The sequence below is a fragment of the Homarus americanus genome, unplaced genomic scaffold, assembly GCF_018991925.1.
Source record: "Homarus americanus isolate GMGI-L3 unplaced genomic scaffold, GMGI_Hamer_2.0 scaffold24922, whole genome shotgun sequence".
Taxonomy (NCBI): Eukaryota; Metazoa; Arthropoda; class Malacostraca; order Decapoda; family Nephropidae; genus Homarus; species Homarus americanus.
This window is the reverse complement of record NW_024722610.1, coordinates 4104027-4130168: the sequence shown is the minus strand read 5'-3', so window position 1 is coordinate 4130168 and position 26142 is coordinate 4104027. Positions and strand designations below refer to the sequence as shown.

The window sequence follows — 26142 nt, the reverse complement described above, 5'->3', positions numbered from 1 at the left end:
CTAGGTAACGTGACTTACCGGATGCTATTAAGTAAGCTACTTGAATTTCGTAATAAAACTACGACTGAGACATTTGTAAATTTTGTCTCACACTATTTTCTGCAAAGATTAAAAAAGTGGTTCGCGAGGTTGATGATGGCAAGTAGGAGTGCCAGCAGTTTCCAGTGTGGACGTTACGGGTGCTTGTTGGCCCATTCGCTCAGTCTCTCGTGGTACGTGCGCGCGTTTTGGTCTACCAGCGTCGCAGACTTATAAAGTCCATTTTTTTTCACTCTCGCACCACTACCACAACACCACCATGCTCATGCCCAGTGCCATGCCCGCAGGCATTCCCTCAGGCATCACTACTCCTACCATGCACCAACAAGCCATTGAAGCATCAGGCATCAGTCAGAAAGACACTACGTTCACAAAGATCTTCGTGGGGGGACTGCCATACCACACCACTGACAAGTCTCTTAGAGAACACTTCGAAGTTTATGGCGAGATTGAGGAAGCTGTGGTCATCACAGACAGACAAACGAGCAAGAGCCGCGGCTACGGTTTTGTAAGTACCCCCACCTAAAATGTTAAGTCTGTGTATGTTTGTGTGTGTTTATACGAACCTACGTCGGCAGTGATGCTGCCAACATATGACTCCAGATATGGCACGATTTGTTCAGAAACTTAAATGTGAATTATTTCATCGAGCAGAGTCGAGTCTCATGTCCTCATAGCCGCCACTATGACTTAAACGCTCCTGTGGGAAAAAGTGAACAAGCTCATCCATGTTACAATATGTTACACTCACCCTGCCATGTTACACACACTGCCATGTCACACACACACACGCTGCCATGTTACACACACACACACAAACACACACTACAACGTTACATACATCCTACCATGTTACACACACACACACACCCTACTACGTTACACACACACACACACACACACACCCTGCTACGTTACACACACCACACACACACACACACACACACCCTACTACGTTACACACACACACACACACACACACCCTGCTACGTTACACACCCTGTCATGTTACACACACACACACACGCGCGCTGTTATGTGACACTCACCAGGTAGCCCAGAGTTATAACTGTACTAGAGTCAGGTAGCCCCAGCTTTACATAGGCTGTCGCTAGACTAATAGGCGCGTCCTTAAAACTGTTAGCCATTAGCCATGAAACATCGCAACCATGAAAGTATGCTATCATGAGACATCCCTACTCTGAGACATCCTCTACCATGAGACAACCCAATACCTTGAGACATCCCTACCACGAAACATCCCTACCAGGGGACGTCCCTACCATGAGGCATCCTTACCATGAGACATTCCTACCATGAGACATCCCTACTCTGAGAAGTACCCCTACCATGAGACATCCTCTATCATGAGACATCCCTACCATGAGGCATCATCTATCATGAGACATCCCTACTCTGAGAAGTCCCCTACCATGAGACATCCTCTATCATGAGACATCCCTACCATGAGACATTCCTACCATGAGACATCCCTACTCTGAAAAGTCCCCTACCATGAGACATCCTCTATCATGAGACATCCCTACCATGAGGCATCCTTACCATGAGACATCCCTACCATGAGACATCATCTATCATGAGACATCCCTACTCTGAGACGTCCCCTACCATGAGACATCCTCTATCATGAGACATCCCTACCAATGTCTTTGTGAACCCTACCATGAGGTATCCTTACCATGAGACATTCCTACCATGAGACATCTTTACTCTGAGACGTCCCCTACCATGAGACATCCCTACCAATGTTTCTTTGTGAACCCTACCATGAGGCATCCTTACTATGAGACATTCCTACCATGAGACATCTTTACTCTGAGACGTCCCCTACCATGAGACATCCCTACCATGAGACATCATCTATCATGAGACATCCCTACTCTGAGACGTCCCTACCATGAGACGTCCCCTACCATGAGACATCCTACCAATGTTTCTTTGTGAACCCTACCATGAGGCATCCTTACCATGAGACATTCCTACCATGAGGCATCCTTACCATGAGGCATCCTTACCATGAGACATCCCTACTCTGAGACGTCCCCTACCATGAGACGTCCCCTACCATGAGACATCCCTACCAATGTTTCTTTGTGAACCCTACCATGAGGCATCCTTACCATGAGACATTCCTACCATGAGGCATCCTTACCATGAGACATCCCTACCATGAGACATCATCTATCATGAGACATCCCTACTCTGAGACGTCCCCTACCATGAGACATCATCTATCATGAGACATCCCTACTCTGAGACGTCCCCTACCATGAGACATCCCTACCAATGTTTCTTTGTGAACCCTACCATGAGGCATCCTTACCATGAGACATTCCTACCATGAGGCATCCCTACCATGAGGCATCCTTACCATGAGGCATCCTTACCATGAGGCATCCTTACCATGAGACATTCCTACCATGAGACATCCCTACTCTGAGACGTCCCCTACCATGAGATATCCCTACCAATGTTTTTTTGTGAACCCTACCATGAGACATCCTCTACTATGAGACATCCCTTATCATGAAACATCCTCTACCATGAAATTTTGCTACCATGTGACATCTACCATGAGACATCCTCTACCATGAGACATCCTTACTATGTGACCCCTACCATGAGACATCCCTACCATGAAACTTTGCTACCATGAGACATACCTGCCATGAAACATTGCTACCATGAGACATACTTACCACGAAACTTTGTTACCATGTGACCCCTACCATGAGACGTACCTGCCATGGGAACCCCTTGAACGATATTATGCCAGGGCCAACCATATCAGGCCATGAACTAACGGCTCTTACAAGCGTCACAAATTTGGTGGTGAGCTTAAATTGTGAGAGAACAATTATAAAATAAATAAAACCAATATGACAGCAATTTTCTCAGTGTTGGATGATGTTAAGAGGTCATCGGTAAGCGGTTAAAAGAGGGAGGGAGCTGTCTTTTCAAATTCACATGTTCAGAAGAGAGTAATAGTGTGTGTGTGTGTGTAAGTGTACATGAGAGGTTACTACTGTAGTGTGTGTGTGTGTGTGTGTGTGTGTGTGTGTGTGTGTGTGTGTGCAGGAAACATTAATAGTCTGTATATGTACACGAGACGTTAAGGCTTACCGCGCACATGCAATTTTTAGCTGGTCAACTGTTTATCGGCCAATTCGGTTTTTCTCACGCGCCAGCCGACGAAATTGTTGGCCGACTTGAATTCCCGCGCACTTGCAATTCACAGTTGTTCAATTTATTTCAGTTGTATTATGGACTTCGTCGAAACAGCTTGTGTTTGTTCGTTGGTAATTCGTCAAAAGAAAAATAGACGTAAAAAACAGTACTGGGTTCATCCAATAACAAGCCAACGGCTGATTAAAGGACAAATTTACAATTGTATTAAGATTTACGAGCTTACCCAAACAAATTTTCAATTTACTGTAGGATGAGCGTCAGTAGTTTTGACGAACTCTTTTTACTTGTTAGGCCTTCAATGACATATCAAAATACCAAATGGAGGAATAGCATCCCCCATAGGAGAGGCTATGTGTTACTTTAAGGCACGAAAATAAGAGCTCACCTTCAGACTGAGGTTAGAGTCGGCCGACAGTTCGCTGCTAATGCACTCGCATACTTGAATCTTGCATGTACAAACGAATTGGCCAACTATTCCATTGCGCACAAGTTGTAGCATGTCACAAACTTTTCAGTCGCCCAACTATTTAATTGCATATTCTCCCATTTGGCTCAATGGTTGTCACTTATGCAATTAAACTTGGCCGACTAAAAATTGCTCGTGCGAGCGGGGCTGTATGTGTATGATACGTTAATAAGTGTGTGTGTGTACTTGAGACGTTAACAATTGTGACTGTGTGTGTGTGCGGACTTGAGACTTTAACAGGTGTGTGTGTGTGTGTGCGCACCTGAGACGTTAGTAGTTGTGGGTACATGAGAGGACCATTATACAGTATGTTTGAGTTCAAGAGAGGTAAATAGTCCATCTACATTATGTGTGAATATGAGACGTTAGAAATGCATGTATGTGTGTGAATGTCTTCACAGGAGACGTTAACACTTCTTGTACACACCTAAACATACTATTTTAACGCTCCAAAGACAGTATCGTGCCACCTAGGAATCTGTATGCCCGTTTAAACTGTATACCAGCCAAATGTAATAGTTCATGAAACATCTGGGACGGTTTATATTATTTCAGGAATGGAATCATCCTATATTAGGCCAACCGGCTTATTGCAGACTCCTTATTTTCTTACGTATTAATGTCATCACGGAGAGGTGCTGTACATAGTCTGTGTGAACGGGGTCCGGACAAAACCCCCTTGGGTTAGGTTAGGTTAGTTTGTTCAAGGGGGTTTTGTCCTAGGGGGGTTTTGTCTTACACTTGTGAGCGACCCTTTGATCTCCTAACGATAGCACCTGATAAAATTTAGGTTACGAAATATTTTACACCTAATTCTCCTGAGTGAAAAAGTCTATGGAGTGGCGTTAAATACACGTAAACATCTTCAAATTTGAAATTTAACGCTGATAAACTCACGTATCTTGTGTGGGATGACCAGAAGATTAGACACCCCAGCTTATTTCACGTGATGATTAAACATTCTAACACTATACCTGGAGGAGTTTACGTTAGGGTGGTTAAGCTGAGGGGACTAATCTTCATGTGACCCAAGGTGACGTACAATGCAGGAGTACCTTAATTTAGAATTTCAGAAGGTGAGTTATACGCTTGTGTGTGTGTTATATGTGGAATTTAATGCGGTAGCCTGAACGTATACGTGGTAGCTATCGACATGGTGTGTAAAAAGTTAGCAGTGGTAACAGATCCGGGTCCATGTCTCAGTTTATTTCTGCTATACAGTCGGGCACCACAGCTTGTCTACAAATAAACAGCCTTTCATTGCGAGAGACCTACTTGGTCATAGTACTGTACTGTATAAGCATTACCATCTTAAATTCCTTTGATGACAGTCAGTTCACAGTCGGTATATTCTTGGACCTCTCTAAAGCCTTCGATACTGTCGACCATACCATCCTCCTTTCAAAGCATGAACATTACGGCGTTAGGGGCCTGTCCCACAATTGGTTTACCTCATATTTGTCCAACAGGTTGCAGTATGTCTGCTATAATAACCACCAATCTGACTCCTCGCCAATCTTGTATGGCGTCCCCCAAGGTTCCATTCTCGGTCCAGTACTGTTTTTGTTGTACATAAACGACATAGTCCACGCCAGCACACTCATAAAATACAACTTATTTGCAGACGATAGTAATCTCTATGCCAGCAACTCAGACCTCCATTCCTTGATGAAAACTATGAACACTGAATTAACTAAAGTCGGGACCTGGGTAATACGTAATAAATTGACCTTAAACCTTGAGAAAACCCACTACACGATCTTTCACAGAAGGAGAAACTTACCTCCAGACTTGAACCCCCTGTACCTTGGTAATACAGTCCTCAAACGCGAACAAAATACTAAATTCCTCGGAGTTATTGTTGATGAGAAACTTAACTGGAGAAACCACATACAAGCCATACACAGTAAAGTCAATAAACAGTGCCGTATCATGTATCACACTCGACAGTCACTCACTCTCACAGCAATGAAACAAATCTATCATGATCTTGTTTACCAACACCTGATACTCTGTCACACACTATGGGGGGCCTCTGGCTCTTCAAAAACACAATCTCTGGTTTCTGCACGAAAGAGAGTTGCACGGACAACGACCTACTTGAAAAAAACATATCACACAAACGAAAAATTTGCTATATTGAAAATGTTAAAATTCGAAGATATTTACACCTACTGCTGTGCCCTCTTTGTTTACAAATCTATCAATAACTTGCTTGACAATAATTATTTCAGTTCCGGGATAATCGGAGATACAACTTAAGGCACCCAGAGCTACTAAGACCACCCCCCATGCGCTCCTCTCAGTCCCAGACCTCCATAAAGTATCACTGTGTGAAGATGTGGAACAACTTACCCTCACCCATCAGAGCAAAGACTACGCTCCCTTCCTTTAAATCATCTCTTAAAAAATATCTATTGTCGGAGTATTAATATTTCTTGTAACACTTACTATATTTACAGTACCTGCTTTTATTGTACCAACAAAACCGTTTTATCAGAAATTATCATGTAAATAAATAAGTAATTACCATTGCAATAAACAGGTTGTACTGCTCCCCCATTATACTTATGTTTTTCAATTCCACTGTAATTTATATATATATATATATATATATATATATATATATATATATATATATATATATATATATATATATATATATATATATATATATAATAAAAATAATAAATAAATAAAATTAATAAATACTGAAGTGATAACCGTGGTAACATTATGAGATGTACTTATTACTACCATGCTATTGTACTATTCCAGTTGATACAAATTGGGCCAATTGCAAGAACAGTCGTGGGGTGTACGACGCCATTTACGATGACCTTCTTGCCCTGATCTTGTTTTAGGAATACCACCCTTTTGAAGCTCTGGAGAGATCTCGAAGTTTCGATATTTTGAGTACAGCACTAGCTAATGATTCCCACCAGGAAACTTGTTTCGAGACTCCTCCAAAGCTTCGAAAAGTGCAGAATTCCATGTGTTAAAGGCGATATTGCTGAAAAAAGACCAGGGCAAGAAGGTCATCGTAAATGGCACCGTACACCCCATAACCGTTCTTGCAATTGGCCCTAAATGTTTACATAATACTTCCTTGAGATAAATGTATAGTATATATCAGGTGCCTCAAAGAGAGCTCAGGTTCTCAACTGGCTCAGCCATGTTAATATTGCTATTATTATCCACTCTGTATATGTGTTTTTCTGGCTAAATAAACTGTTTCAATTCAATTCAATATAGGCATTACGAGTGTGCCAAAGCGGACTTGATTTGTGATACGTGGTGACCGGATAAAACCCCAACGGACAAAACCCCAGTCTCATATATACAATAAAGCACTCTTATGTTTAGGTTAGGTTAGTGTTGACAAATGACAACCCCGTTGGGGTTTTGTCATGGAACCGTAATCCGTTGGATGGGGCTTTCTCATATGGATCCTCGATATAATGACTTTCATCTCTATGTAGTTCGTTAGATGGGGGTTTCACGTCTACTGGACCCTCGATATAACGAACTTTCATCTACAGTATATAGTCCGTTAGGTAGAGATTTCACTCTAGCTAATAAACCAAGCCTAAAGATTTGTGTACTAGGATAGACCGCTAGGTGTGGGTGGTTCGTTTTTATCGATATAGGCTATGTCACATACGGCTCTGGCGAAAATTTATTGAGCCCGACCTGTGTTTGTACCAACACCCCAAAATTTATCATGCTCAGTTAATAGTTATATATAAACGAAGTCGAAATCCATAGATTCTATGGCATAGAACGTATAGCTCTGGAGAAAGTGATAGCAACATGAAATCGGGAAAATTCGCACAAATTTAGACAAAAACACTTCAGAGCACAGATGACTTGAGCTCACCAAACTTAACTAAATGATCGTAGATAAATATGTATACTGTAGCTTTACAATGTATAAGTTATAGACAGTTAGGAAACTATAGATATTTTATGATATGATGTTTGCTCTTCTCGAATTCTCCGGGTTTGGGATCATAGCGTTGCCCAAGACTTGATATTTCGTGTAATTTTTTGTCGCTGTTACTATACGTCTGTTATTCTGCTCATATAGTTGGGTATATCTTACTACTAACCTATAATACGTATACTTAAAGACCTTAATTATTAAACGTAGTTATGTGTTAGAATATCAACATAAAACTATTTTTCCCACCAATTCATTACACTATGATAAACTACAGATCACTGACTGTTACAGGTTTTAGTGTTGTTATATATTTTTTTCTCGAGTATTACTTGATATAAACACTTTCTGTAAGGCGATTTTTCATGTGGCACTTCTCTGTTCGTTAACTCTGTGTGTGTGTGGCGACTCTGAGTGAGTATTTTGTGTCGATTTTCTGTGTGTCGAGGTTAACATATCGACCCCTAGCAACTGACTATAGGGTTGGTCACCTGCACACCGACACAATCAAAGTGGGTGTCATGAAGTTTAACCTGGCCATAGCAATATCTTTCTAAGTGTAAATTATCCAAATCTCGTGTTCCCAATAATGTTAAGAACGGCTACCTTGTTATTTACCGAAAAAATATAATAGCTAGTAACAAAAAGACGTCATCTGATCGGCTAACTCGATAACCAATGAGCATGCGATCACAGTCGAAAACAAACATAGTGAAGGGTGAGTGTGTGTTTAGCTTCTTGCTGAATAATTAGATCATTGACCCGGGCACGGGTCAATGATCCACACCGGGGCCTGGGGGGGGGGGAATAAAAAAAATAAAGTAATAATGATACTGTGGAGCCATAAATAAATACGAAAAAAAATCAAGATTGAGAAACGATATACTGTATGTATGTTGTGTTGTCAAAGTAAGAGAAACAATTGAGACCCTGCAGTTGTTTGTAAATGAGGCAGAAAGTCAGATCATCAACCTGGGACTTGGTCACCATTTTCGTGATGCCATATGGCAGCAGGGTCTACCATTAAACAATACATTATGCTTCCAATATCTTCCCAGGCGGCAGTACCTCCCTTTTTGATAACTGCCTACAATCTACTACCTAACGTTGAAGCCAAGAATGTGTTTGTGGTGTTAGAATACGTATAGTTTCTATGCCCCTTGTGATATCTCCAGTCAAGAAACGTATCATGCATAAATCTACTGTATATCCATATACTACTGCAAGAGATGACTCGAACCGCGATCCACGGGAGATAAGTGGCATCCTCCCCTCACACTAATCTCTACTAGGCTGCTGCGACGTGATGCCACATCTTGACTGGGGAACATCACAGTGGGTATAGAAACACCTTTCCCTGGCTGTACCGTATTTATTATTTTAGATTTTCCATACCAGTTAAGAAGTGTACCGAGTAGCCAGTGTGCGTGTACGTTGTTTTCAAGTTCTCAGTATGACTTAAAATCTTTGAACTTTGTTTTCAAAAGTGAAAGTGGCTCCCCTAGGCATGACTGCCTGTTAGGGACTAAGGATACAGCACACTGTATGCTAGGCCTTCGGTACACAAGAGGAAGCAAGGCCGGTACTGCACTCGACCGTATTCACTTCCCTAAGTTGTAAATTTAGGTACCCATTTACAGCTGAAATCGAATTACCGACCCTCGGGACAGGAGGCGAGCGCTGTAACCGCTAGACCGCCGTTTAATGGCGGTGAAAACGCCTCATGTCTCCACCACATATTTTAACTAATCGCTCACCTTACCTGTTGTTAAGGTCACATATCTTATTGATTAATGAAATTAGTCATATGATGACGTGTATCGCTACCTGTTGTGTTGTTTACATGACACCAGGGACCCAGTTTATTCTATTTCTCTCGCGTGGATTCCAAACAACACAGGTTGATTAGGTTGAATGAGGTAGGTTAGATCTGGTTAGGTTAGGTTAGGTTAGGTTAGGTTAAATTGGAGTAAATAAAGTTTAAACTTGGTTCGATATGATTAGATTTAGTCTGTTAGATTGAAGATGTTTAGGTCAGTTAAATCTGGTCAGTTTAGATGGACGTTGAATAGGTTAAATTTGGTTAGGTTAGGATAGGGTAGGTTTGGGTTGGGTTGGGTTGGGTTGGGTTGGGTTGGGTTGGGTTAGCTAAGATTCGAATTGATTTGGTTAGTTGATGAAGTTTTATCAGATATGGTTAATTTTTGTTTGTATTGTTAGTTAGGTTAAGTTAGGTTAGGTTAGGTTAGGTTCGAAATAATATACTTCTATTTATTCACATGCCACGACGTGGACTTAGGCCAGGATAGGTTAGTTTAGGTTAAATTAGATTAAGTCAGGTTAGTTAAGGTTAGGTCAGGTTAAATTAGGTCATGTTAGGTTAAGTTAGGTCAGGTTAGTTAGGTCAGGTTAGTTAAGGTTAGGTCAGGTTAGTTAAGGTTAGGTCAGGTTAAATTAGGTCATGTTAGGTTAAGTTAAGTTAGGTTAGTTAGTTAGGTCAGGTTAGTTAAGGTTAGGTCAGGTTAAATTAGGTCATGTTAGGTTAAGTTAAGTCAGGTTAGTTAGTTAGGTCAGGTTAGCTAGTTAGGTCAGGTTAGTTAAGGTTAGGTCAGGTTAAATTAGGTCATGTTAGGTTAAGTTAAGTCAGGTTAGTTAGTTAGGTTAGAAATGATAATTAATACACCTTTTCATTATTCACATGCAACTTAAGATAGAAGAAGCCCACGACTTGGATTAAGAGACGTTAGAAATAGGTTTTAAGTCTCCGTTTAGAGGGATGGTTCATTTATACAAGCTGGATGTGGGGTATATATGTCAGTCCCTTTGTAAGCGCCGGAGGATGATAGCTTAGGGCTTAACTGATCCATCCCCACACCACCCCCTCCTCCCTCCCCTGCCCTCTTCCCCGATCCTCCCCTCGCTCCCCTCACCTCCCCACCACCACCCCCTCCCTCCTCCCCTGCCCCCCCTCCACTCCCTCGCTCCCTCCTACCTCCCTCCTCCCTGATCACTCCCTCGCTCCCTCCTGATCACTCCCTCGATCACTCCCGCTCCCCTCCTACCTCCCCCACCACCACCCCTCTCCCCCCACTTCCCTGATCCTCCTCGCTCCACCTATCCCTCCCTCCCCCCATCCCCCCTCCCCTCCCCACCACCTCTCTCTCCCCTGCCCCTCCTTCCCCGATCACTCCCTCGCTCCCCTCCCCACCTTTCCCCCACCACCACCCCTCCCTCCCCCTGCCCCTTTCCCCATCCTCCCCTCGCTCCCCCCTACCTCTCCCCACACCACCCCCTCCCTCCCTCCCCTGCCCCCCTTCCCTGATCCATCATCCTCCCTCTCTCCCTGCCCCTCCTTCCCCCACTACCTCCCCCACACCCTCCCTCCCTCCCTCCCCTGCCCCTCCTTCCGTCCTCCCTCGCTCCCCTCCCCTCTCCCCCCACCACCACCCCTCTCCTCCTCCCTGCCCCCCTTCCCTGATCACTCCCTCGCTCCCCCTCCCACTCTCCCCCACCACCACCCTCCCCTGCCCCTTCCCACTCCCCTCGCTCCCCTCCTACCTCTCCCCCACCATCACCTCTCCCTCCCTTCCTCCTCCCTCGCTCCCCTCCTACCTCTCCCCTCCCCCACACCCCCTCCCTCCCTCCCTGCCCCCCCTTCCCCGATCACTCCCTCGCTCCCCCTCCTCTCCCCCACCACCACCCCTCCCTCCCCTCCCCTTTCCCTGATCACTCCCTCGCTCCCCCTCCCCTCTCCCCCACCACCACCCCCTCCTCCCCTCCCCCCCCTCCTTCCCTGATCACTCCTCGCTCCCCTCCTACCTCTCCCCCACCATCCCCTCTCCCTCCCTCCTGCCCCCCTTCCTGATCACTCCCTCGCTCCCCCCTCCTACCTCTCCCCACCACCATCTCCCCTCCCCTCCCTCCCTGCCCCCCTTCCTGATCACTCCCTCCAGCCCCCCACCACCCCCTCCCTACCCTCCCTCCCTCCTCCACCCACCCCCTCCCCTCCTCCCCCCCCCCCCCTTCCCCTGATCACTCCCTCGCTCCCCTCCTACCTCCCCCTCCCCCACCCCTCCCCTCTCCCCTGCCCCCCCTTCCCTGATCACTCCCTCGCTCCCCTCCTACCTCTCCCCACCACCCTCTCCCTCCCTCCCCTGCCCCTTCCCCCCCCTTGAATCCTCCCCGCTCCCCCTCCTACCTCTCCCCTCACCATCATCCTCTGAACGCTGTCAATTCAGTGATACTTTCCAGAATCCAGTCAAGTTTTAATGTTCGATTAGTGTTTTATTTCTGACTGTTTACTGAGTGTTTTATTTGTTGACTAACTGGATGTTTTAGTTTATACTGTTAACTGACTGGAAGTTTTAACAGTAACTGATTTTTTTTGGTGGTAAATGCATGTTTTTTTTTGGGGGGGGGGGCTAACTGTTAAACTGTTAACTGGGTCTTTTAATCTTTTTTGATTTTTGTTTTTCCTGAGTCAACGAAAACCTCCTTATGGGAACCTGAGAGACGAGGGAGAAAAAAAATCTCTCAAGTGAGTCAGTCAGTTAGGAACAGCTCTTATAAGACATATCAATGTATCCTTCCTCAAAATAATACACACACACACACACACACACACACACACACACACACACACACACACACACACACACACACACACACACACACACACACACACACACACACACACACACACCACCTGTACCAGCATACTCACTGACCACACTTAACAAAACATAAGGAATTAGACGTGAATTTTGCATTAAGGCAAGTTTTTGTTGTCCTACGAAGACTGTGCGTGATGGAGTGGCTCCCTTTCTCCTTGTATGCCCCACTATGCACGATACCTCCATAATGTACCGTCACGCTCACCGTAGCCCTTGTGGTGTGACGGCTGGGTACTGTGACGGGGATGTCTTGGCCTAACACCGCTCCGTCATGCTCACCGTAGTCCTTGTGGTGTGACGGCTGGGTACTGTGACGGGGATGTCTTGGCTTCCACACCGCCCGTCACGCTCACCGTAGCCCCTGGTGGTGACGGCTGGGTACTGTGACGGGGATGTTCCTGGCCTGACACCGCTCCGTCACGCTCACCGTAGCCCCTCGTGGTGCGAGACGGCTGGGTACTGTGACGGGGATGTCTTGGCCTAACACCGCTCCGTCATGCTCACCGTAGTCCTTGTGGTGTGACGGCTGGGTACTGTGACGGGGATGTCTTGGCCTAACACCGCTCCGTCATGCTCACCGTAGTCCTTGTGGTGTGACGGCTGGGTACTGTGACGGGGATGTCTTGGCCTAACACCGCTCCGTCACGCTCACAGTAGCCCTTGTGGTGTGACGGCTGGGTACTGTGACGGGGATGTCTTGGCCTAACACCGCTCCGTCACGCTCACCGTAGCCCTCGTGGTGTGACGGCTGGGTACTGTGACGGGGATGTCTTGGCCTAACACCGCTCCGTCACGCTCACCGTAGCCCTTGTGGTGTGACGGGGAGTCTTATACCAGCGGCACTGTGTCACGTTCATTGTAGCTCTCGGAGTGTGACAGGGATCTTGAGCTAGTGTGAGGAGTTAGGCCGCGTCACGCACGCTTTAGCTGTTAGCCTATCTTAGCGTGAGGTGTGACGACTTTAGAACCAACGTCACCAGTAATTGGGGCCAAGCGAGTGATATAGCCAGCGTCTCGCTCAAACATACACGACTTACCTGTCAATTAGTAAATGGAGAAGTTATTGGTGGTTCGCGAGGTAAGTAAATGTTGGCATTGAATTATACACTAGTGTAAAGTGCCTACAATTACCTGGGGGAAGGGGGGCTTAACAACGTTGATAACACATTAACAGTAATTATTGGGATAACCTGAAGAATAGCCCCTCACTTTTTCACCATAAGATTAACCACCCTAATGCTAACCTAACCTAAACTAACTTACCTCACCCTAACCTACCCTACCCTAACCTAACCTAACCTACCCTACCCTACCCTACCCTAACCTAACCTACCCTAACCTAACCTACCCTAACCTAACCTACCATAACCTAACCTACCCTAACCTAACCTACACTAACCAAACCTTCCCTAACATACCCTAACCTAACCTAACCTAACCAAACCTACCATAATCTAACCTACACTAACCAAACCTTCCCTAACCTACCGTACCAACGCTATCCTAACCCCCCTCCCCCCACCACAGGTAGCGTTAGGGTGTTTCATCAACAGGTGAGATAAGCTGGAGGGGGGGGGGCTAATTTACAGGTGATTCAATTACTGTTTTGCATTATATTTATACCAATAGTCATTAAGGTGAGGGTTAGTGTTCAAGTCGGTGTTGAGTGGGGCGGCGATGAGTGCAGTCTGAGTCACTACGCATGTCAGCATCTTAACTAGGAAAGGGATCACCTGAAGATTAGTAACCCCCCAAATTATTTCACTTAAAGGTCAACTACCCTAACCTTAGTGTAACCTAACCTAACCTTAATCTAACTTACCTTGACCTAACAACCTGATCTAACCTAATCTTATCTTAATCTACTCTAACTTAACCTAACTTAACTTAATCAGACACACAGACACACACACACACACACACACAGACACAGACACAGACATAGACACACACACACACACACACACACACACACACACACACACACACACACACACACACACACACACACACACACACACACACCGTATTGAAGATTTATACCAAATGCCTGAACTGTACCAGATTTTCTCACATCCTCTCAGCATAGCCAACAACTACGTCACATGGACAACTACGCCACAGATATGATACAAACAACCACGTGGTCACACTTAACTACGTCACACTAGGTCACAAAAATCGGCCACACTATTAATATGGTCAATAAATCACGTGATATTAAGTTTCTTAACTACGTCACTTATAATTATGTCATTAACACCCACCTCATTACAACACTCACCTCATACTACAACACCCACCTCACACTACAACACTCACGTCACCTTCTACACTCACCTCACACTACAACACCCACCTCACACTACAACACCCACCTCACACTACAACACCCACCTCCACACTACAACACCACGTCACTACAACACCCACGTCACACTACAACACCCGTCACCACACCCACGTCACACCTACAACACCCGTCACACTACAACACCCACGTCACCTTACAGCACCCACGTCACACTACAACACCCACGTCCACTACAACACCACCTCACACTACAACACCCACCTCCCCTGTACCCACGTCACACTACAACACCCACGTCACACTACAACACCCTCACACTACAACACCCGTCACACTACAACACACTCCTCACACACTACAACACCCACCTCACACTACAACACCCACGTCACTAGCACCCACCTCACACTACAACACCCACCTCACACACTACAACACCCTCACACTACAACACCCACGTCACACTACAACACCCTCACACTACAACACTCACCTCTTTCACACTCACCTCACAACACCACCTCACACTACAACACCCACCTCACTACAACACCCACCTCACACTACACCCACCTCACACACACAACACCACCTCCTACAACACCACCTCACACTACAACACCACCTCACACTGACACTCACCTCACTACAACACTCCCTCTCCCCTCACCTCACACTACAACACCCACCTCCCCACTCACCCTGTACCCACCTACCTACAACACCCACCTCACCTCAACCCCACCTCCACACTCCTCCACACCACCTCCACTGCCACCACCTCACACTACAACACCCACCTCACACCTCACCACACACTTCACAACACCCACCTCACACTACAACACCCACGCCACACACAACACCACCACCTCCCCACCACACTACAACACCCACGCCACACTACAACACCTCCTTCCACCTCACACACACCCCCCACCCACACCCTCACTCACCACCTCACACTACAACACCCACCTCACTACAACACCCACCTCACACTACAACACCTCTTTCTACACCCACGTCACACTACAACACCCACGCCACACTACAACACCCACCTCCTACAACACCCACACCACACCTCACACTACAACATCCACCTCACACACAACACCCTCACACTACAACACCCACACCACACCCAACACCCCCACATCAACACTCCTCACACTACACCTCCCTTTCTAACACCCCTCACCTACAACACCCACCTCACACTACCCACCTCACCTTTCTAACACCCACGTCATTCAACACTCACACTACAACACCCACCTCCACACTACACTCCACCCTCACACTACAACACCCTCACACTACAACACTCACCTCACTACAACACCCACGCCACACTACAACACCACCTCACACCCAACACCCACCTCCACTCCACAACACCCCACTACTACAACACCCACCTCCCACACTCAACACCCACCTCACACCACAACACCCACCTCTCTACACCCAACACCCACCACCCCTCCACCCTCCACCCACACCCACGCACACTACAACCCACCTCACCCACACACACCACCCACCCACACTACAACACCCACCTCACACTACAACACCACCCACACCACAACACCCACGCCACACACAACACCGTCCAACACCCACGCACACCAGCACCCACCTCACACTACCACCCACACGCCACAACACCCACCTCACACACAACACACCCCACACACTACACCACCCACCTCACACTAGCACCCACCTCACACTACAACACCACACTCACACTACAACACCCACGTCACACTACAACACCACACTCACACTACAACACTCACCTCACACTGCACCCCCCACACTACAACACTCACCTCCACTACACCCCACGTCACACTACAACACCCACCTCACACAACACGCCACACTACAACACCACCTCACACTACACCACCTCCTACAACACCCACCTCACACTACAACACCCGCCACTACCACCCACGCCACACTACAACACCCACCCTCCACTCACACTACAACACCACGCCACACTACAACACCCACCTCACACTACAGCACCACCTCTTCTCCACCTCCTACACCCACCCTCCTCACACCCACCTCACCTACAACACCCACCTCACTTCAACACCCACCTCACCTCAGCACCCACCTCATTCACAACACCCACCTCCACCTACAACACCCACCTCACACTCATCCACACTCACGTCACACTACAACACCCGCCATACCACCCCTCCTACAACACCCACGCTCACACTACAACACCCACCTCACACTACAACACTCACCTCACACTACAACACCCACCTCACACTACAACACCACCCACACTACAACACCCACCTCACACTACAACACCCCTCCCACACAACACTCACCTCACTACAACACCCACCTCCCTTTCCACCCACCTCCCTTCTACACCGTCAACACTACAACACCCACGCTTACAACACCCACCTCACTTCTAACACCCACCTCACACTCTGTACCCACCTCACACTACCAACACCCCACCTCACACTACAACACTCACCTCCAACTACCCACATACACTACAACACCCACCTCACACCAACACCCCTCCCCACAACACCACCTCACACTTTCACAACACCCACCTCACACTACAACACCCACCTCACACTACAACACCCACCTCACACCACAACACTCACCTCACACTACAACACCCACGCCACACTACAACACCCACCCTCACACTACAACACCCACCCTACACTCAGCAACACCCACCTCACACTGCAACACCCACCTCACACTACAACACCCACCTCACACTACAACACCCACCTCACACTACAACACCCACTCCCACACTACAACACCCACCTCACACTACAACACCCACCTCACACTACAACTACCCCACACTACAACACCCACGTCATACTACAACACCCACCTCACACTACAACACCCACGCCACACTACAACACCCACCTCACACTACAACACCCACCTCACACTACACCACCCCTCACACTACAACACCCACGCCACACTACAACACCCACGCCACACTACACACCCACGCCACACTACAACACCCACCTCACACTACAACACCCACGCCACACCACAACACCCACCCACACTACAACACCCACCTCACACTCACAACACCCACCTCACACTACAACACCCACCTCACTACAACACCCACCTCACACTACAACACCCACCTCACACTACAACACCCACCTCACACTACAACACCCACCTCACACCACAACACCCACCTCACACTACAACACTCACCTCACACTACAACACCCACCTCACACTACAACACCACCTCACACTACAACACCCACGTCATACTACAACACCCACCTACCACAACACCCACGCCACACTACAACACCCACCTCACACTACAACACCCACCTCACACTACAACACCCACCCACACTACAACACCCACGCCACACTACAACACCCACGCCACACCACAACACCCACGCCACCACAACACCCACCTCACACTACAACACCCACGCCACACACAACACCCACCTCACACTACAACACCCACCTCACACTACAACACCCACCTCACACTACAACACCCACCTCACACTACAACACCCACCTCACACTACAACACCCACCTCACACTACAACACCCACCCTGGCTCACAACACCCACCTCACACTACAACACCCACCTACACTACAACACCCACCTCACACTACAACACCTCACACTACAACACCCACGTCACACCACAACACCCACGTCATACCACAACACCCACCTCACACTACAACACCCACCTCACACCACAACACCCACCCCACACTACAACACCACCTCACACTACAACACCCACCTCACACTACAACACCCACCTCACACTACAACACCCACCTCACACTACAACACCCACCTCACACTACAACACTCACCTCACACTACAACACCCACCTCACACCACAACACCCACCTCACTACAACACCCACGTCATACTACAACACCCACTCACATTGCAACACCCACTCACACTACAACACCCACCCCACACTACAACACCCACCCCACACTACAACACCCACCTCACACTACAACACTCACCCACTACACAACACCCACCTCACACTACAACACCCACCTCACACTACAACACCCACCTCACACTACAACACCCACCTCACACTACAACACCCACCTCACACCAACACCCACCTCACACTACAACACCCACCTCACACTACAACACCACCTCACACTACAACACCCACCTCACACTACAACACCACGTCATACAACACCTACCCACCTCACACTACAACACCCACCCCACACTACAACACTCACCTCACACTACAACACCCACCTCACACTACAACACCCACCTCACACTACAACACCCACCTCACACTACAACCCACCTCACACTACAACACCACCCCACACTACAACACCCACCTCACACTCACAACACTCACCTCACACTACAACACCCACCTCACACTACAACACCTCACCCCACACTACAACACCCACCTCACACTACAACACCACCTCACACTACAACACCCACGCCACACTACAACACCCACCTCACACTACAACACCCACCCCACACTACAACACCCACCTCACACTACAACACCCACCTCACTACAACACCCACCCCACACTACAACACCCACCTCACACTACAACACCCACCTCACACTACAACACCCACCTCACACTCACAACACTCACCCCACACTACAACACCCACCTCACACTACAACACCCACGTCACACTACAACACCCACCTCACACTACAACACCCACTCCACACTACAACACCCACCTCACCACAACACCCACCTCACACTACAACACTCACCTCACACTACAACACCCACCTCACACTACAACACCCACCTCACACTACAACACCCACCTCCCACACTACAACCCACCTCACACTACAACACCACCTCACACTACAACACTCACCTCACTACAACACTCACCTCACACTACAACACCCACCTCACACTACAACACTCCCTCACACTACAACACCCACCTCACACTACAACACCCACCTCACACTACAACACCCACCTCACACTACAACACCCATCTCACACCACAACACCCACCTCACACTACAACACCCACCTCACACTACAAGACCCACCTCACACTACAACACCCACCTCACACTACAACACCCACCTCACACTACAACACTCACCTCACACTACAACACCCACCTCACACTACAACACCCACCTCACTACAACACCCACGTCATACTACAACATTCACCTCACACTACAACACTCACCTCACACTACAACACCCACGCCACACTACAACACTCACCACACCACAACACCCACCTCACACTACAACACCCACCCCACACTAAACACCCACCCCACACACCCCACACTACAACACCCACCTCACACTACAACACCCACCACACTACAACACTCACTCACACTCAACACCCACGTCATACTACAACACTCACCTCACACTACAACACCCACGTCACACTACAACACTCACCTCACACTACAACACTCACCTCACACTACAACACTCACCCCACACTACAACACTCACCTCACACTACAACACCCAAGTCACACTACAACACCCACCTCACACTACAACACTCACCTCACACTACAACACCCACGTCACACTACACTCACCTCACACTACAACACCCACGTCATACTACAACACTCACCTCACACTACAACACCCACGTCACACTAAAACACCCACCTCACACTACAACACCAGGGTGATGTTATAACACCAGGGTGATGTTATAACTCCAGGGTGATGTTATAACACCAGGGTGATGTTACACCAGGGTGATGTTATTACACCAGGGTGATGTTATAACACCAGGGTGATGTTATAACACCAGGGTGATGTTATAACACCAGGGTGATGTTATAACACCAGGGTGATGTTATAACACCAGGGTGATGTTATTACACCAGGGTGATGTTATAACACCAGGGTGATGTTATAACACCGATGATGTTATAACACCAGGTGATGTTATTATACCAGGGTGATATTACACCAGGGTGATGTTATTACACCAGGGTGATGTTATTACACCAGGGTGATGTTATAACACCAGGGTGATGTTATAACACCAGGGTGATGTTATTACACCAGGTGATGTTATAACACCAGGGTGATGTTATAACACCAGGGTGATGTTATTACACCAGGGTGATGTTATTACACCAGGGTGATGTTATTACACAAGGGTGATGTTATTACACCAGGGTGATGTTATTACACCAGGGTGATGTTATAACACCAGGGTGATGTTATAACCCCAGGGTTAATATAACCCCAGGGTGATGTTATAACACCAGGGTGATGTTATAACACCAGGGTGATGTTATTACACCAGGGTGATGTTATAACACCAGGGTGATGTTATAACACCAGGGTGATGTTATAACCCCAGGGTGATGTTATAACCCCAGGGTGATGTTATAACACCAGGGTGATGTTATTACACCAGGGTGATGTTATAACACCAGGGTGATGTTATAACACCAGGGTGATGTTATTACACAGGGGTTGTTACACCAGGGTGATGTTATTACACCAGGGTGATGTTATTACACCAGGTGATGTTATTACACCAGGGTGATGTTATTACACCAGGGTGATGTTATAACACCAGGGTGATGTTATTACACCAGGGTGATGTTGTTACACCAGGGTGATGTTATTACACCAGGGTGATGTTATTACACCAGGGTGATGTTATTACACCAGGGTGATGTTATAACACCAGGTAATGTTATTACACCAGGGTGATGTTATAACACCAGGGTGATGTTATACCCCAGGGTGATGTTATAACCCAGGGTGATGTTATAACACCAGGTGATGTTATAACACCAGGGTGATGTTATAACACCAGGGTGATGTTATAACACCAGGGTGATGTTATTACACCAGGGTGATGTTATTACACCAGGGTGATGTTATTACACCAGGGTGATGTTATAACACCAGGTAATGTTATTACACCAGGTGATGTTATAACACCTGGGTGATGTTATAACCCCAGGTGATGTTATAACCCCAGGGTGATGTTATAACACCAGGGTGATGTTATACCTCAGGGTGATGTTATAACACCAGGGTGATGTTATAACACCATTAGTGACGCTGCAACATCGTGAACAGCTGAGACGAGGTGAGGGAAGGTGTGGGGGGAGTCTAGATGGCACTGAGCCACGGTGCCACTAATGCCACTATTTTGGTCCTGGTGGAGCTTGGAGGCCCTGTCACCCCTCTCCCCATTCCTCCCTCCTCACTCTACCCATTCCTTACCTTTCTCTCTTCCTTGCCCCTCATCCATTCCATCCCCTTCCTTCCTCTCCCCATCTTTTTCCCTCCTCTCCGCAACCCTCCCTCCTCCCTTTTCATCCTCTATCCCCATTCCTCCTCTCTATCCCCATTCCTCCCTCCCTCCCTCCCTCTACCCATTCCTTACCCTTCTCTCCTCCTTGCCCCTCATCCCCTCACCTCCCCCTCCCGCCTCTCCCACACCTCCCTGGCCCTCCTTTCCATCTCCTCTTCCCATTCCCAAGGACTTTCCCCTTCCCATTCCTCTCGCTCCATTCCTTCTGTGATTCCTGGTGTTAGAGAACGTACTTGGTGTTAGAGAACGTACTTGGTGTTAGAGAACGGACTTGGTGTTAGAGAACGTACCTGATGGTGTTAGAGAACGTACTTTGTGTACTTGATGGTGTTAGAGAACGTACTTGGTTATGTTAGAGAACGTACTTGATGGTATTAGAAACGTACTTGATGGTGTTAGAGAACGTACTTGGTGTTAGAGAACGCACTTTATGGTGGTAGAGAACGTACTTGATGGGGCTAGTGTACGTACTTGATGGGACCAGTGTACGTACTTGATGGGGCTAGTGTACGTACTTGATGGGGCTAGTGTACGTACTTGATGGACCAGTACGTACTTGATGGGCTAGTGTACGTACTTGATGGGGCTAGTTTACGTACTTGATGGGGCTAGTGTACGTACATGATGGGGCTAGTGTACGTACTTGATGGCTAGTACGTACTTGATGGCTAGTGTACGTACTTGATGGGGCTAGTGTACGTACTTGACAATAGTACTTGATGGGGCTGGTGTACGTACTAATGGATAGTGTACGTACTTGATGGGGTTTGTGTACGCATTGATGGGGCTAGTGTACGTACTTGATGGGGCTGGTGACGTACTTAATGGGGATAGTGTACGTACTTGATGGGGTTTGTGTACGTACTTGATGGCTAGTGTACGTACTTGATGGGCTGGTGTACGTACTTAATGGGGATAGTGTACGTACTTGATGGGGTTTGTGTACGTACTTAAGGGGGCTGGTACGTACTTGATGGGGCTGGTACGTACTATGGGGATAGTGTACGTACTTGATGGGGCTAGTGTACGTACTTGATGGGGCTAGTGTACGTACTTGATGGGGCTAGTGTACGTACTTGATGTGTACGTACTTGATGCTAGCATTTGATGGGGCTAGTGTACGTACTTGATGAAGGTGTACGTACTTGATGGGGCTGGTGTACGTACTTAATGGGGATAGTGTACGTACTTGATGGGGTTTGTGTACGTACTTGATGGGGCTAGTGTACGTACTTGATGGGGCTGGTGTACGTACTTAATGGGGATAGTGTACGTACTTGATGGGGTTGTGTACGTACTTGATGGGGGTTTGTGTACGTACTTGATGGGGTTAGTGTACGTACTTGATGGCTGGTGCATGCATTTAATGGGGATAGTGTACGTGCTTGATGGGGTTTGTGTACGTACTTGATGGGGCTGGTGTACGTACTTTGATGGGGCTGGTGTATGTACTTAATGGGGATAGTGTACGTACTTGATGGGGCTAGTGTACGTACTTGATGCGGCTAGTGTACGTACTTGATGTGACTAGTGTACGTACTTGAGGCTAGTGTACGTACTTGATGGGGTTTGTGTACGTACTTGATGTACTAGTGTACGTACTTGATGAGGCTAGTGTACGTACTTGATGGGACTAGTGTACGTACTTAATGGGCTAGTGTACATACTTGATGGGACCAGTACGTACTTGATGGGGCTAGTGTATGTACTGATGGGACTAGTGTACGTACTGATGGCTAGTACGTACTTGATGGGGCTAGTGTACGTACTTGATGGGGCTGGTGTACGTACTTAATGGGATAGTGTACGTACTTGATGGGACTAGTGTGCGTACTTGATGGGGCTGGTGTACGTACTTGATGGGGTTAGTGTACGTACTTGATGGGGCTAGTGTACGTACTTGATGGGGCTGGTGTACGTACTTAATGGGATAGTACTTGATGGGGCAGTGTACGTACTTGATGGGGCTGGTACGTACTTGATGGGGCTAGTGTACATACTTGATGGGGGACCAGTGTACGTACTTGATGGGGCTAGTGTACGTACTTGATGGGACTAGTGTACGTACTTGATGGGGCAGTGTACGTACTTGGATGGGCTAGTACGCATTGATGGGGCTGGTGTACGTACTTGATGGGGTTAGTGTACGTACTTGATGGGCTAGTGTACGTACTTTATGGGACCAGTGTACGTACTTGATGGGGCTAGTGTACACTTGATGGACTAGTACATATTTGATGGGGCTAGTGTACGTACTTGATGGGGCTAGTGTACGTACTTGATGGGGCTAGTGTACGTACTTGATGGGACAAGTACGTACTTGATGGGCTGGTAATGAACTTGATGGGGCTAGTGTACGTACTGATGGGACAAGTGTACGTACTTGATGGGGCCAGGTGTACGTACTTGATGGGCTGGTGTACGTACTTGATGGGCCAGTGTACATACTTGATGGGACCAGTGTACGTACTGATGGGGCTATTTACGTACTTGATGACCAGTGTACGTACTTTGATGGGGCGTGCGTACTTGATAGCTAGTGTACGTACTTGATGGGGCTGGTGTACGTACTTGATGGGTAGTGTACGTACTTGATGGGGCTAGGGTACGTACTTTGGGACCAGTGTACGTACTTGATGGGGCTAGTGTACGTACTTGATGGGACTAGTGTACATATTTGATGGGCCAGTGTACGTAATTGATGGGGCTAGTGTACGTACTGATGGGGCTAGTACGTACTTGATGGGACAAGTGTACGTACTTGATGGGGCTGGTGTACGTACTTGATGGGGCTAGTGTACGTACTTGATGGGACAAGTGTACGTACTTGATGGGGCTGGTGCACGTACTTGATGGGGCTAGTGTACGTACTTGATGGGACTAGTGTGCGTACTTGATGGGGCTGGTGTATACTTTGATGGGGCTAGTGTACGTACTTGATGGGGTTAGTGTGCGTCTTGATGGGGCTAGTGTACGTACTTGATGGGGCTGGTGTACACGTACTTGATGGGGCTAGTGTACGTACTTGATGGGACTAGTGTGCGTACTGATGGGGCTAGTGTACGTACCTGATGGGGCTGGTGTACGTATGATGGACTGATGTACGTGCTTAATGGGGATAATGTACGTACTTGATGGGGTGGTTTACGTACTTGATGGGGGCTAGTTTACCTGCATGGGGCTAGTGTGCGTACTTGATGGGGCTAGTGTACGTGCCAGTGGGGCTGGTGTACGTACTTGATGGGGCTAGTGTACGTATTTGATGGGGCTAGTGTGCGTACTTGATGGGAGCTAGTGTACGTACTTGATGGGGCTAGTGTGCGTACTTGATGGGGCTGGTTATGTACTTGATGGGAAGCTTAATTGAAACAGTTGAGTGTAACAAACTGTGTAGGTGTTGAGGTAAGCGGTGGTGTGTGTGTGTGTGTGTAAATAATAATCATAATAATAATTAACGGTTTATTGAAAGAGCTTGGCAGCCAGAAGGCTGAAAATATACAGTTACATATTTGGGGAATGGGTTACAAATTACAAATAATATACAAGTAACATAAGTGACACAAATAAGACATATAATAACTAGATGGGGAAAAGCTCAAACTACAGTTCATTTCAACATAGTGACAGTGTAAGGAGCAGTGTGTGTGTGTGTGTGTGTGTGTGTGTGTGTGTGTGTGACAGTCCACACGGCAGGCTACGAATTATTAATAACTAATTTCGGGGAGAATGTTGTTGGCTCATGGACTGATACACACAGGACGCCGACGGAGGTGTAGTGTGTGTGTGTGCAGGGTGTGTGGTAGAGGGACCAGGTCATCAGGGCTGAAGTAGTCAGATAGGTTCCAGTCCGGTTTAACCCTCAACTAACCTAACCTAATTTAAACTAACCCTAACCTAATTTACAACCCTAACCACAAACCTAACCTAACCCAAGATTGAGAGCTAAACCTAATTATTCCTGTTATAATAAGTTTCCTTTTTAATGGGTCTTAGTCTAATTCTATTTGATCTACAGTATGGCCAGAATATTACTGATAGTTCTAG

General features: G+C 47.3%; 1 protein-coding gene across 6 annotated transcripts in view; it reads left to right on the top strand.

Annotated features, from left to right (window-relative positions):
* The first annotated feature begins 210 nt into the window (after nt 1-210).
* LOC121862902 (RNA-binding protein 24-B-like) overlaps nt 211-26142 on the top strand; it is a 120751-nt gene continuing 94819 nt past the window's right edge. For all 6 annotated transcript variants that reach the window (XM_042361306.1, XM_042361301.1, XM_042361305.1 and 3 more), the window contains exon 1: nt 211-547. In XM_042361306.1, coding sequence (XP_042217240.1) covers nt 299-547 — 249 coding nt within the window. In that variant the 5' untranslated portion in view covers nt 211-298. The remainder of the gene's footprint in view (nt 548-26142) is intronic.